General features: G+C 32.7%; 1 protein-coding gene across 5 annotated transcripts in view; it reads left to right on the top strand.

Annotated features, from left to right (window-relative positions):
- The first annotated feature begins 607 nt into the window (after positions 1-607).
- Hil (peptidase hillarin) overlaps positions 608-15,734 on the top strand; it is a 59,549-nt gene continuing 44,422 nt past the window's right edge. For 2 of the 5 annotated variants that reach the window (XM_076124795.1, XM_076124791.1), the window contains exons 1-3: positions 608-675; positions 10,077-10,302; positions 15,278-15,467. In XM_076124795.1, coding sequence (XP_075980910.1) covers positions 10,153-10,302; positions 15,278-15,467 — 340 coding nt within the window. In that variant the 5' untranslated portion in view covers positions 608-675; positions 10,077-10,152. Of the gene's footprint in view, positions 726-749; positions 1,047-10,076; positions 10,303-15,277; positions 15,468-15,734 lie in introns of those variants that run through there. The other 3 variants (XM_076124792.1, XM_076124793.1, XM_076124794.1) reach the window with 3 other exon arrangements.

The raw sequence follows: 15,734 nt of genomic DNA, 5'->3' as shown, positions 1-15,734 counted from the left end.
TAAGTAATTGCAGATTATTAGTGTATATTTTTTGAATGAGATTGTTGTAAATCGATTAGGAAATAAAGAATAAGATAAAAAAGAATCCATTCTAATGTGTACAGGTGATCTTAACTGTAGCTGTTATAAGGTTGACTAAATTAAAAATATTATTCCAAAAAAAGGACGTAATGTTTTTGGTATTTAAACAGCAGAGTTTGAAAAACTTGTAACGATCAATTAAGTGATTATTTTATTGGCATTTAAAACATTTCTACACAATTATTCCACACTTGTCTAGATTTAATCTACAATAAATGACGAATAAATTATAACTGATAGAATTTTTAGACAATGTTTAAATTCAAATTCAATCGTGTATTACTAAACTATGTTATTGCTGCTTGTCCAACTCTGAAAGGGCCTTGTAGGTAAGCCATAATAGAAATGTAAAACAGTAAAATTAGTATAATCATTGTAGAAACAACAATTACCAAGGTGAAGTATTTCCCTACGTATTTATTTCCTTACACAGCCTCACAGAGGCAACAGCACTACACCTACAAACTATTCGCTATGAAAAGTAGGTTCTTTGCACAGTCGACGGCGTACCTACAGTAAACAATTGCGGACAGTCCTCGACCGAGCCTCGCGAGTGGCGCGCGTATTCGACACTATAAATGACCTACCTGACAGGTGTTTGTGATACAAATTTAAATATCGAAAGAAAAAAAGAAACAAGATTCGTTCGTCTCTTTTTTTTATTTATATTTTCTCACAAAGTCATAGTACCGTTGTGGTGCCGTTAACCGTGTGTATTGTGCTGTGGGATCCAAACGACTGTTCATGGAAAATGCTTTAACTCGAAAAATTTACATTTACAAATGTCAAAATTTTGACGTTTAAGTGACATTGCTGGCTGAATGGAATAGGTTTGGATGTTGTGTTTGACAAGCGTATTTTTTTTTGTTTTTTTTTATGTCATTTAATGGTTTGATACGGTTGGCTAGTATTATGTTGAACAGTTATTACTAAGTCGGTCTTACGTCCTTCCAAGGTTGTATTAAGTAAGTATCTGTCGTTCAGTCTGTAGAGCATAAAAACATTATCTTGCAAGTTTTTTATAGTAAAATACTTAACTAAACATTCTAGTTTGGTTGTTACGTGTGGTGAATTGGCTGGGCTATAATCTTCAACGGGTATTTGAACTCGTGACCTCTTGATAGAGTTTAGTTTCAGCGCAAGAATGTTTTAAAGGAAGTGACTTTTTACACTCAGGTGCAATAACTGTTGATAATAACAAGTTAACTAAACGTATAACATTTATACGACAATATATTTTAACATGTTAATGAGTAACGCTTCAAAACATTAAATATTAACATTTCGAGTCCATTTTTTGCAGCTCTTTTTGTCTATTCCCACGAGAAAAAAATCGTTACATATGTATTAAAAGAGTTTTATTGCTATTTCAACCTTGAACTAATGTAACACGACATTTAAAAGCCCAAAAACAATAAATAACGACGCCCGTATAAAGGTTTTTTGTATGAAATCAAACATGTATGGAACGTTGTATGAACACATACATGTATGTATGTCATTAAAGTAGTTTACACGGAGACGCTAAATTACAAAATCGCTTTTGAAATAAACTTTTTCTGCAAAATTGTGTAAACATAGTTTTTATGTACTGGTTTACATAGAATTGCAAGTTCTTATTATATATTAAATGCGCTCATTACTGTAATACATTTCGAATAATAAGATACATAATTTACTGTATATAAATGAGTGCATTAATTTTGTTTTACTTTTTATATGTATGTTATGTATCTATAATGCACTGGTGTTCGCACAATCGCGTTATTCCTCTTAAGTACAGATCTATTGCAAAGTTATAGGAAAAGGTCAGGAAAATGTAGTCACGTCATATTTTTTTTCTTAATGAAGAAATGAGTGAAGCAAATGTAATTATGTTTAGTAATCTTTCCGTTAACGATCAATATACTAGCATTTTCCGGCTAATTTCCTTCAATATAGATAAATCTAACTCATTAATGTAGCATAACTGGGCATGGTTTTCCTTTCATAAGAAGACAACCTCTACTACTACAGTCAAACGAGAATTGCAATCATCGCATTCTTTCAATAATCTTACATTTCACTAATATTATAAATGCGGGAGTTTTTGGATGGTTGATTGTTACCCGATCACGCCAAAATTAATGAACGAATTTGGACAAAATTTGGTACACAGATAGTTTATAAACCTGAATAGCACATAGTATTTTACACTTTTTATTAAGGAATTATTTTTCAAGCGGACAAAGTGGCGAGTAGGAGCTTGTATAATACTCAACTTTAATTCAATATAATAATATCTTTTACAGTGGACTTAAAATAATAGTCATAAAATTTTAAACGAACAGGTCAGTTAGTACTGAAACTGGTGAATGTTTGTGTATAAACCCGCGGAACCTTGAATACTATTACTAAACAAAGATAACTGACTCAAATCTAGTGCATACACGTAACTCCTGTAAATGCTTTCAACAAATATGATGATGAATAAGTATTGAGACATTACAGCCCGCAACGCTATAACAATTTATAATTTTTGGTTTATAATATAGCAGATAAAACGAGGTACTTTTTTATATCCTAAAATAATATTCATGGATAATATACGAAAAATTGCGAATTATTTACTGTAAAATACTTGTTCATTTAATATAATAGTAGTTAACAATGAAAAACTATGTTACAAAAAGTGTGCTAACTATATGTGTAACTTAACAAGAACTTTCTCACGATTTTTCTGAAATCCCCAATTTTACACGAAAATTTACAGCTTTTTATTTATTTTCGTGTAAACGCAATCAATATTTTAATGTTATCGTTATGAAATAATGTTATTAAGTCAATTTTATAATAACGTTTCGAAATCATATAAAGTAGCGTAATTTTAATAAATATAATTACTTCACCGGTTTAAAAAATATATATAAAGAACAATATAATTCTACATTAAAATTAAAACAAATTTTAGCGACATTTTGAATTCAAATCAAAACAAACCTTCACTTTAAAAAATAAATAAAATAATAGCAAAAAGTTTTGAATGAAACAGTCTGAATTGTCGTTGTGTAATACAAAATGTCAGGGTCTAGGAATTATTTATTAACTGTTTTATATTCAATAAAATGTGCCGGATATTGTTCAAATATTGATTATATTAATTAATTTAAGATTTATTATTTGTATAAGAATTTATGATATCATATTGTGGGAATGTAACATTTGCAAATAAGTAAATTCAATAGAAATAAAAGATAAAATATTTTGTTTCACGATATTTGTTGAGATCAATGCTTACATTTCAGGACTGTTGGTAATTTTGGTGATGTTGTTATGAAAATAGAGCTACGTTCTTCCGTTCAATTATGTACTCAAAACCTCTGAAATGATTCTGTAACCTATCAAAACGATATTCCTTAGAAATTCATACAATTAACATATTCGTTTGTCATGATCCGTTTAATAAACATTTCGAAAAAATATTTACCCGAGTCCCTCTATCAATATTAAATGAAAAACAAACTCTTGCCCGCGACTCTGTCCGAGCGGACTACAATTTTTTAACTTCTATTATAGAAAGAAAACCTCGAAAAAAAAACGACTTCGTCCACGTGAGAAGGATTACTCGTAGTAAAAAATAATCTAGCTAATAAACTATACTTATTTTTATCAAATTTCATTAAAATCCGGTATGTAGGTTTTTCGTGAATGAATAACAGCCAGCAACATACATACAACCATCGCGCATTATCACAAACTTTCGCATTTATAATATTAAGCAGTAATAGTATAGAATTTAAATGTATTTATGTACAAATGTGCAATTTATCGGAACATTTGGTGGCTAAGCCGTCGTTCACCTTCGCCTTATAACTGGGATGTGGGCAAACGGCATGCCAGCACAATGAGAACCACTAGGTGCGCGCTGATAGTGTTGTACACTTGTACTATTTGTCGAGTTTACAGTTAGTATTCATGATGGTAGAGATTGGACTAAAGATCTTTAAAGATAGAAGAACTTTTGTACTACTAAAAGATCGTTTCTGTAGTTAAGTTGATAGTTAGTGGCAAAGATTGGTCTAAACAACAAACAATGATGACTTATATACTACTAATACTCGGTTTCCGAGGCACATTTAGCGATAGTTTATCTATTCAAACTGTCTTGTTTATTTGAGCTTAAACGCTATTCAATAAATTAACCACCGCTTAATTTAATGTATGTACCTCAGAAACCGGGGGTAAAAGGTTGTTTCTATAGTTAAGTTGATAGTTAGGGCCTGTTTTCCGGCTTATGGATACGTGTGTATACGGCTGTTCACCGCGAGAGCTCGGATTCGGTTCCCGAGTTGGGCTAAAACTATTGGTATATTCTAATTTAATCTAATCTAAATCTAATTTTTAATAGTAACCCTGTTTACGGTAACAAGCTTACCCGCTATTACATGGGACTGACGTTGCTAACGGTGTAACTTAAGTGTATACATATACATATACCCAAATACATAGACAGCGATAACAGGCGTGTTTTCATGTGTTCGTTCGTTCGTTCGTCGTATGGTTACTTGTAAACCGAGTGTCAAAGTTAAAAGTTTTTATGTGTGTAAACATACATATGTTATATTAAAAAGTATCGACAATATAGCATCTCTATTTAAAACGAGAGCAGTATAATAATATGTCAGTATGTAAATATTGTGCGATAAGCCGCAAGTGGCTCATGAATATGGACACGTCATGACCACACACTTACTTGGCACTGGCACATCTGGTACTCGGTAGATAGGAATAGATGGCATATGGCAAGGCAATGCTGTGTGTCTGTTTGTCTGTTTGTCTGTTACACGCTTAAATATTACTATTTGCAGTCTGTGAATATTAGCTAAAGTGTATGGCTTAGATTGGTGGATTTATTTTTATTTTGAAACACAACAAATCGGAGTAACGAAATTCAAAGGGCTTTTTACGGGAAATGCAATTATTAAATGTGATCTACCAGTACATACGAGTATACTTTATGGATATTTTAAAAGCTTCGTTTTTACTACTTTGTCCAATTTAAATAACTATATCACAACATCATATTATACAATTTTAGAGATTTAATTCTAATAGGGCGAATTTAAAGCATATGGCATAGCGTCCCGACATTAGGAAGTATTTCTCTTATTACTAAAAGCAAATGCTGTATAAATAAAATTCCACAAACAAACTCAAAACTGCACAAGACTCCATTTTACTATTCGAACAACAAAGTCATAGTGAAAACGTAACGCGTATAAACCGAAGCATATTCGTCACGGCTTGTATTGACAAGCTTTCTTACCGTGAGAATACTAGGAATGAAGTAACGTACTAGGGTTGTATTCAATTGAGAGATTGCAAGTGATATGTATGACGTATTGAGATCAATGACTTGTACGATATATGGTAACTTGTCGTTTTGAACTGCTCTGTTTGGTTGCGAAATGGAAAATACGTGCTGTTGAAAGAAATGACATAAATTGAAGATGTATGATGGTTTTCAATAACTGTAGCACGATTTTCTTCTTCTTCTACCGACAACCGGCTTGGTATTGCGAAATTTTGTATTGATACGTCTTATGAGTGTCATATTCTCTATATTCGACTGTACCGAACGATTTTGGAGTTTCGTATAAGCCACAGTTCTTTAGATTTAATTTTCTATTGTATCGCAATTTATAAAGTAAATGGTTTTAAAATTAATGTACCTTCAAAACAGGCTCAATGTTTTGTTCAGCGACCATTCTCAATGACACTAAAATAAACTAACTTCAAACGCAAAAATAAATATAATGCAAAAATACAAACGTAAAAGCAAAAGATACTATTGATACTTAGACCTTTGCCAATAAACTTTAGAAATTCACAATCTACATGTCTGTCCATTACTAAACTTCAATTTCCATACTAACTCAGACTTACAAAATAAACTACGTTTGAACAAGTATTAAGAAATACGAAGTAAAAGTAGTTTTTAGGGATCATTCAGTCGCCCACTCGATGCCCACGCGTGGACAAGCGCTCAGTTGACCAACACTGGCCAAAAACATCACCTACGTTGTATAATATAACACTTTCAAAATCTATTTTAATGTCACCATTTTGAGTATTGTATAACAATGAACACTTGTCTTTTATTGCTTGGGTTATTGGCAATTGATCATGGGTTCGATTGCCCAATTGGTTAATGTTTGTTATCTAAGTGTACCTACTACCAAAAGTGTAAAACACACTGCTCGAATAAAAAATAACTTCATCGTAAAACTTGATCCAATAAACTCAAAAAGCCAAAATCACGTCTTAGCAAGTACCATACACAATGAAAACGCTTTTTAGCTTGGTGACCTGTCAAAAATTACTTTTCCTTTAAAAAAAAACAATTATGACATGGCAATTAGGTATTCGACAGTACCAGAACTTGTAAATAGAAGAAATCAAAATAGACAGCGGAAAGAGAATTTGGAACATCGTGCTAGGTGATCAATGACCTGCTAAGGTACAAAAATGTACCTACTACTTCTAACTATCTTAAAAGTACTATTAACATATCCTAAAAGGTTAAACTTTCGTCACCACTCCCGTGGGTAGTGATTTACATTTCGCGAGTCCGTAACAGTCCGCCACAGTTCGCAACAGTTCGCAATAGTCCGCATTCAGTCGTGCGATACACGCCGACCCGTTTCCGCACTGATTAGATATGGATGCTAATGTTCTATTTGAATATGTATTACTTTAGTTTCGTAGTGGTAGGAATTGAAAGGCGGTTTAATATTATTTCCTTTGCCTGAATTAGGTTTCCTTATTTTAAAAAATCAATGTGTCATTTTGCGTTATCGTTGTTAAATACTTACTCGTTTCATTGTCCTACCTATTTGAACATGGAATAGTTTTTTTTTAAAGGCTGATTGAAATTATTACCTTTGCCTGAATTAAATTAACTTGTTTAAAAATTGAATAGGTATATTATGTCATTTTGCATTTATTGTGGGTACTCTGCTTTTGGATGTTGTATTGTGATATTAGTTCCTAATTATGTGACTATTTTAAATATAAGTGGTTCAAGATTAGTGTGTTAAAATCAACCGCCATGTAAGTAATAGAACTTAATATTTTCTTAGCCAATATCAAGAATCAAATCATTTATTCATATAGGTTCGTATTTTATAAAGTCAACTAAGAAAAAATAATGTGAGGTATTTTTTTCCAACATCCATATTTTTCATATTTCTTTATTAAAAAAGTGGAATACTCATGATGTTTTGATGAATTCGCTAAATAATCCTTATAAGTTTTGTCCTGAATAGACTATTGTTGAGAATATCCTCTCCCTTATAAGTAGTTTATTATGATGAGTTCTAATACTTATTTACGACTACCAAATCATCCGGATGTAGCCATATTTAAAACTACAGAAATAGAAAAAGGCTAGAACAACGGAACAGTTATGTTATTCACACCATTGTTGTCTGTCCATAATTAAAAACTTATAGAAAGTTTCATATTTTTGGATTTTACTTATTTAGGTATAGGTGAAGAGTACACCTACGTATTTCTGTTAATTTTGGGGTGTATTTAATAGAGAGAACCATATTTCAATTTCACATACAGATTCCAAAATCGGTGTCAATCATTCAATGAAACCGCGTAGTAGAAAGATTGACTGATTTATGAGACTTACTTCCAATTTCGTGTTTCTTGTGTAACTCATAATTCTTGGATTTCAATTGTTAAATGACTATAAACGATGATAATCATGTACGAGTAAACTTATAAACGAAAAATAATTATATTATAGGGAATCTACCAAAACCGTTCGCGATGTCGTCAGTCGCAACTCTAAAGAACAAGCAGCATTCAAATCGGTTTACCCGACTAGGTGCAATAGTGGTCGATTTACCGATCTAGATCCAACGGTGTCACAGATAGACATACAGACAGACACATAGGCATTAAATTTACAATACCCCCGTTTCGCGACGGTTAGAACGTAAAAATTGATTTTGCGAAATCTGTATACTTCATGGCATAAAATAATTGTGCAATAACACCATGACTATAATAGCAATAACAATAACATATACCTATAACAATATACGTATTTACGACAATCGTGAATGATGCCGTTAACTTGATGTTGTTTTCACAATCGGTACGGTTTGTTCACAATTAATATGAAGTGTATCGCGAGGTATCATTACGTTCGCACGTTCTGATACTTTACCGATCATTTTGGTTTATAGTCTAAGTTATAAGCGAATAACATTGTTACAAATTAACGGCTTGGCACTTGTATACGCACCGTTTACAACGTATTATTACTTCGATATTTTTTATAAACATTAGACTTAGAGGGAAGAAAAAGAAGAGAATCAAGGGTAGATACTTGTTTAACCGAAAAGATATATGAAGGGAATATGAATTATTATCTTAAAAGCAAAATTTATATCTCAACTAACGATTTCTATTGATTAGCTGCCATCCCCCTATATTTGAACACTATAGAGTGCTAAAAATTAACCCCTATATAGTTATTCATCACCCTTATAAAAAATGATGAGCTTTGAACTCGAGTATTCATATATGTAATAGATATCATCTTACAAAATCTTCTTAATTTTTTATGTACATCTCTATTGCCTCGCTGCTTCTCATAGCTTGCACCATCGGCAACTAAACGCAAGCAGCACGTGTACCGTAGTTAATACACATGCACACTGCATGGAATGAGGAACTCTTGCAATACTAACAACTTGCTACAATGATAGTAAAGCATGCGATCTATTTAAATTTAAACATCGATGTGGAGTCTGCACATTGTCTATTTTTTGGAAAAGTTACGAGAGACACACCAAAACTCCCTTAAGATCAGATACTCGTATCTACACAATTTTTAGGATTGGGGTTTTTTTTTCTTAGCCTGTTTGAGTGTCCCACTGCTGGGCAAAGGCCGCCCCTTCCCTTCCAAATCCCCGTCAAGATCCGACCAGTCCTTTTCAAGTGCGTCCAAGTCATCCCGCCATCGCCGTTTGGGTCTCCCGCGTCTGCGATGACTATCCTCTGAATCGTAATTTAGGCAATATAAATTACCAAGCCTTTAAACGCTAATAGTCCGCGTAACTTTTGGTTGCCAAACCATTGAATTACCGAAAGAATTCTAACAGCCAGTATCGTAGGTACTTAAATTATTATCAAAAGTAAGAAATCGTTTTTTAGTTTCTACTGTACTAAAATTTTGCGTGTTACAAGCCTTACTGAGCGTTTACATTAAAATTTCCTCCCTTACAAAACGAAGGGTCAACGTACTCGAATGGTCAGTTAATGAGAGGGTGTACTTGGATCAATAGGCTCGCGTGTCACTTGTAGTAGGGCGATAAAATTTGAGTATCAAACCACTAATTGCTTAGTAATTGTATGATTCATGAATTTTTACAATGACCATCAGTAGGGTATAAGGTTTTATAGTATTCAAACCTTAGTTGTCATCGTAGTATTAACGTTTCACCTCTCCAATGAAGTACGTATCATGGCCATAGGGATAATTGTTATTCTGGCATTGTCAAATAAACCATTAATAATTATGTTTAAAATAATATGATTAAAGAATCCCATGACAGCTAGCTTTCCGAAACAAAAATACAGAATTAGCTAGTATGTTATATATAATATATAGCAAACAGTGACACTATGTTAAGATCAAAGTAAGCTTAAAAAGGCGCTCAGATACAAAGTACCCATTTAACTTAACATCCAAGAAACTAGAAGACAGCACAACAATAATCTTGAAACAGCACGCGGTGACTCAGTGGCTAAGGTATAGGACTGGCGATTGTCGTGGATTCGTATTCCACAACATTACACTCTAGACTTGAACATACCCCTAAAATAACCCAAGAAGAGTTAATACGATAGATTATTGTGTAACCTAAAACGCTCATCATTTAAGTAATAATACACGAACGAATCTTGTCTCTAAGTGACTATTAATTTTCTAGGTATGTGTTAAGTGCTAGTGACCAAAGTGTTGTCAATGTAGTGCAGTGAATGATGACGTAACGTGACGTCACAATCATGTATCGCCCGAACTTTTACGAGAGCACGTGCTTTCGGTGCAACGAGATCGTGTACCAGGTGGACCGAGTAGGCCCGCTCAAAGACTTCACCTTCTTCCATAGTGGGTGCTTCAAGTGTGCTGTGTGTGGAACTAAATTGACGTTAAAGGTGAGTGGTTTGTTTATATTTTATTTTACTTTATTAGTTCATCTACAACTGTATACCATACATACCTACATATATTTTTACATGTTAAATTGTATCATAGGTATACAATTAATTAAAGATCACGGTAAGATAATAAATTGTTTAGATTTTTTTATTTTTATTTTGTACAAATAAACATTACAATTAGCGTTCGTTGCAAGTAAAGTAATAGTACCTACTTTAAGGACCTTCTCTTTGACTTTCTTTTTATGTTTGAAAAACAATGAAATTTATGTTAAAGACAGTAATTGATGTTTTGAAAGGTACACGAATAATAATCATCAATTAATATATCTAACTACTAAAAAATTAACTAAGGTCCATATATAACTTTTTTAATAGGAACTACAAAAGAAAATTTCACAAGACCTCAAATAGTATTGACTTAAATTGTGTGACAATGCGTTCTTACATGTTGTGTGATCCTTGTTAAGTCTGGTTTTACAACAAGAAGACAGAAAGCTCCTATGAAACCAACCTTCTTACAACATCGCACGTGCCAAACAAAATTTGATATTATTATCATAGATATTATCCAAGACTTCTATCAATTAAATCAATTTCCTCATACACACTACATCCTTCTCTCAAAGTTCCGTATTGAAATAATACATTTTAATACAATGACTATATTTCCTACATTATCGGAGCTGGTCGACCTTAGTGATATCTTCGCGACCTTCCCAACTGCTTGGCATTTGAGCAACCTTGTCGCACCAACTTTAAAAGCTCGCACAAAACTGAATAATTCTAAATTTCGTATATTAGATTACCTCATATTATACAATCCATATTAAAATAGTCAATGCGAAAGTCTTACTGTTTGTCTGTCAGTCTGTTCTTTTTTTTTTGGCAAAAAAACCGCTAAATTAGTTTTCATGATATTATTTAGCTGGAGTTAGTTTGTAAATCGAATTACGGGATCAAATATGTATATGTGCAACTGTATCTTTGGCGATAGGTTATACCGAGATTTCATCAAACCCTATACGCAAAGATGAATAAAATTCATCCAGATTTTCTTGTCAATATTGTTGGCTCTAAGTTAAATATTCCAACTGGAATGGTGAAAACCCAATGCAGCCTGACCCGGAATCAAACCCGAGAGAACCCGCGTGATCGGCAGTCGCATATAAGTTTTATGAATAAGTGGTCTGTGTGGTAGAGTACCACACAGACCACTTATTCATAAAACTTACTAGTTTTATGATAAAGTTTATGTGTATTTATAATTTTATTATACTTTTTAATGGATTAGATACAAAATGGACGATGAATAGAAACAAATTATCATTAAGTTCCGCGTTTTTATTTAAAAATTCCTAATTAATTTGTTATTATGTTTTGATTAGTTATTAATTAGTATGTATACTGTCGGTTTCCATTAAATAATAGTCGTAAAGATAAAGTCAGAGGTGAAAGGAAAGATAACACTTTATTTTTAAGCAAATTATGGTACTATTTCGGAGGTCTCTATTTTTACTTTTGCTTTCATAAACAGATTTTAGTAATAATATACGCTACTTTTGAAAACTAAAACACCATTATAATACCCACATAAAGTTATTTAGGATATAAAAAGGGGATGAAATGAGTTTGGGAATTGTGTCAAGAGATGTTCCGACCATAGGTCAAAAACACTTACTAAAAAACCTTAGCTACCAGCTACTTTAAATTCCTTCATTTTTGTTTTCAATTTTAACACTCCAGTCCTTTTTTAGACTTGGTTAAATCTTCCCAAAACTAGATCCCGACTTTTAACTTTAAGCTAGCAGGTAATAGGAGATAATACCAATTCTTATGTTCTAAAGTAACCTATTTTCTTAGTAATATCTGTTACTGTAATGATTAAGCCATTTTATGAGTCAGTAAGATGTCAATCTGTTCTGTAGCATTTGTCATTTCCTGAGCTGACTAGTCGTTTCATGACTCGGGTTTGTCCCAACACCATACCCTGTAGTTACTTTCAATTATTGGTAATCTCTTCCTATGTCCCAAGTATCAGTTACCACTTCGGGTTATTCCATTCGTATTGACCACGACAACACATATTAGCATTATATACTGTGACATACGTTATATGTATGCCCGCCAGAGTCCACGATCTCATAATTTAAGTTTTTCTGTTAATGTACTCATAATTGAAAGCAATGAACCGATTAAATTTAAATCATAGCACATGAGCAGAGAATGACCGGCTGTCAGGAATATATGAAAATAACTATTTTGGTTTAACCTATCATTTGTGTTGCGCACAGTGTCTGTTGATGTAAAGAAACTCTTTTGAACACCATCACAATCTTCGTATAATAAAGTTTTCGTATTTAGATAATAGAGTATTACAGATTTATTTTACTTATTACACTAATTTAAGCCTTTGTCATGAAATCACCCATTATTCTGTAAAATAAGTTTGCATAGAAAAGTATCTTCAGATATAAAAACAAGAGTAAATAAATAAAAATGAGTCATTTGTCCAAGTGAGTCAGTTACCAGTCATTGATACAGCTTCTGTAGTTAATAACTGAATTATCCGTGAACTAAATGTAAGGTCAAGTTCTTACATCATGTATGTATGCTTGAAGGTGCAAACAAAGACAATAGGAATCAAGACTTAAGACAATTACTTATGAACTCAAATTAGACCAATGTGTTAGTGTTGTTAATTTGTCATATTTTTGATAGAGCTTTTTGGTATGACAATATTGATTTTATTGTTGCTAGATGTCAATAAACATACCTATTACGTTACTTTGAAATTTAATAAATACATAGGACATATAATCACGCCTTTTTTTTTCTCCAGCAAAGTTCCACTCCGTAGAAATGTTGAAGTTGATTTTAACAGTGGTTGCGTTTGTTTTATTTATTGACGAAAATGCTTTTTAAAATGCTACGATGTACTTATAAATATGGTTAATGCTGTCCTAGACTCCTAGTCGATATTCGGTTACGGCGGCTAGGATAGCAATTTAATTGAAAACAGTCAAATGCGCAGGCATTTATTTAATGTGTTTATGTTTAAGCACTATACTTTGGCTTGTAGAGTATGTTCAGTCTAAAGTGTGTCAGTCTCCCCCATTTGTATGTATGTATGTCTGTAACCGAATTACTCATAAATAACTGTAGCGTAAAGTGCACAATGATTTGATTTGTGTTAGATAATGAACAGTTAGTGTTATGGGAAGCAAATGAGTGCGACACGGAACACTTTGTAGTTTGCTTTCACTTGCTATTCAATGGTAGCGGGTTTGTTTCCCGTGAAATTAATATAAACTACGAAGATATAAATCACAGTTTATTTTACATTCTCACAGCAAGCAGATGTTTTATTGTATTTGAATAAGACAGGCTTTACGCTAGACTTGTAAGTTATAACGAACACAGAACCTTAGATATAAAGAGACCTTTGACTCCATAAAATAGTAAAAAAAATGTTTCATATTCTTGTAATAATTACTGAGTATATTTAGCGGTAGTTTAGACAAACTTCATTTGTGGTTTTTTATTAGATTTTAAACGCTATTGAATAGATAAACTACATCAGGGAACTGTATGGCACTTACTTTATGTCTTAAATTCCTATAAAAATACCTATTACCCTGAACTACGGTCCTAAACAAATATCTAATTTGATCTGACGAGAACGTCAATAAGACCCAACATAGGATTTAAAAATGTCCAGATCATTGAGTTTGTTTGATGTTTAACTTCTCTAATAAAAGTAGAGCTATTACCTTCTAGTTTATCAAAACAATTGCCTCATTCAAATTCAAATTTCACACACTTTCTTTACACACAATTTTGGGGGCATATGTCAAAAGTAGAAAAACTGCTCGCCAACATGATGTGCATTTTTAAGTTAAATCTATTTTGTACAAGTGAAACTGACTCGATGATGTATTAATTCAATGACATGATGTCAATCAATGATTTCTATTCTATTATGATGTTTAGGTATATAGTATTTTTGTTTTACGCTAACCATAGCTTGTTTCCGAAGTAAAAAAGTTTCCAATTCCAACTGTCCTAAATAACATCGAGGACTTTGATAAATAAATTGATCCAAAATAGTCTAAATAAAATCTATTTATCTCGAATCAATTTAGTGCATTAACCACAAGATCACTAAAAATTCAGCAATTATAAACTATAATATTAGAGTTAAACTAAAACTTGCTTATTTTGCCCATACCATAACACCATTCATTAAGTCAAATTCATTCACAAACAAGCACAATGTTTAATTAAATAAAAACTCTTTGTCACAAACTAACTGGCCACATCGCTTTGACGTTCAGCCAAAAGCATTGTTAAACACCATTATAACTTGACCTGTCATATATCTATTTTTAAAACAACTTTTGAAAGACCGATGGTACTTCGCAGGTCAGCTTAGACTGGTGGTTGTCTATTGTGTTATCCATAAAATGTATAAATGAATCGGTTTACTAGCATTATGCATGAAAGTAGTATAATTTGATGACAATTGATGATTTGGGTGTCGTTTTCATTTTGACGTAAACCCTGACAATGGTGATAACAATGTGTGAACCTAAATCCTTATAACCATATTTTTTTAGGTATTTTTTGACATTGATGACACTCCTTATAATGATTTATCTTTTACCAATTTGAAGAGCCTATACTCGATTCACCATAAAGAAAGCCCTCATAAAAAACACAGATATATCAATCACTCGCTCCTAAATGTGTTGTTTCAGACAGGTTACCTAGGGTTGTCTTCTCTACAAAACTAATACAGATCACAACATTTACAGCTATTTATCTTCAAATATTTAAGTGTTAATAGTAGAGTCAATTTCGACAATCGACTTTACTATTCCAAAGTTTATATTCCTTCTTCTTTTCAAAAAAAATATTTCTTCAAACTTCAAGTTCTTTATAAACAAAGCGTTTTACTTTTCTCCCACAGACATACTACAACAACCAGCACTGGACGGAAGACAAGGAAGTATACTGTTCGAGCCATGTGCCCAAGATCGGGCCGGGCCACCTGGACAACTCGTCCGTGGGCATACGCAGCGCGCTCAACGTGCCCAAGAGCAACAACTACGTCAACGAACAGATCAGAGGACTAGCCAGGAACAGCCATGACAATGAATGTAAGTATTTAAATGTGCCTAAAAGTCGGTTCACATCAGACGGAAGATGCGTCGGGCGTTGCTCGATTAGAATTGTCTTCGCACCGACGCAGCATCGGTCGAGTGTTAACGGCCGAGTTAAGCCTAAAAGTTATAGCAATATTTACATTATTAAAATTGGCTCATGAACAATCCAACCGATTTCTCAATCCACCTGATTTACAACTAAAGGGTATTTAAAAAAGATTAAGAAAATACTGTTATGGAAATCAATTTTTATTTTCGTTT

This window comes from Anticarsia gemmatalis, chromosome 17, assembly GCF_050436995.1.
Source record: "Anticarsia gemmatalis isolate Benzon Research Colony breed Stoneville strain chromosome 17, ilAntGemm2 primary, whole genome shotgun sequence".
Classification (NCBI taxonomy): Eukaryota; Metazoa; Arthropoda; class Insecta; order Lepidoptera; family Erebidae; genus Anticarsia; species Anticarsia gemmatalis.
Note: the sequence above shows the minus strand (reverse complement) of the source record. Positions and strands in the feature narration are given on the sequence as shown.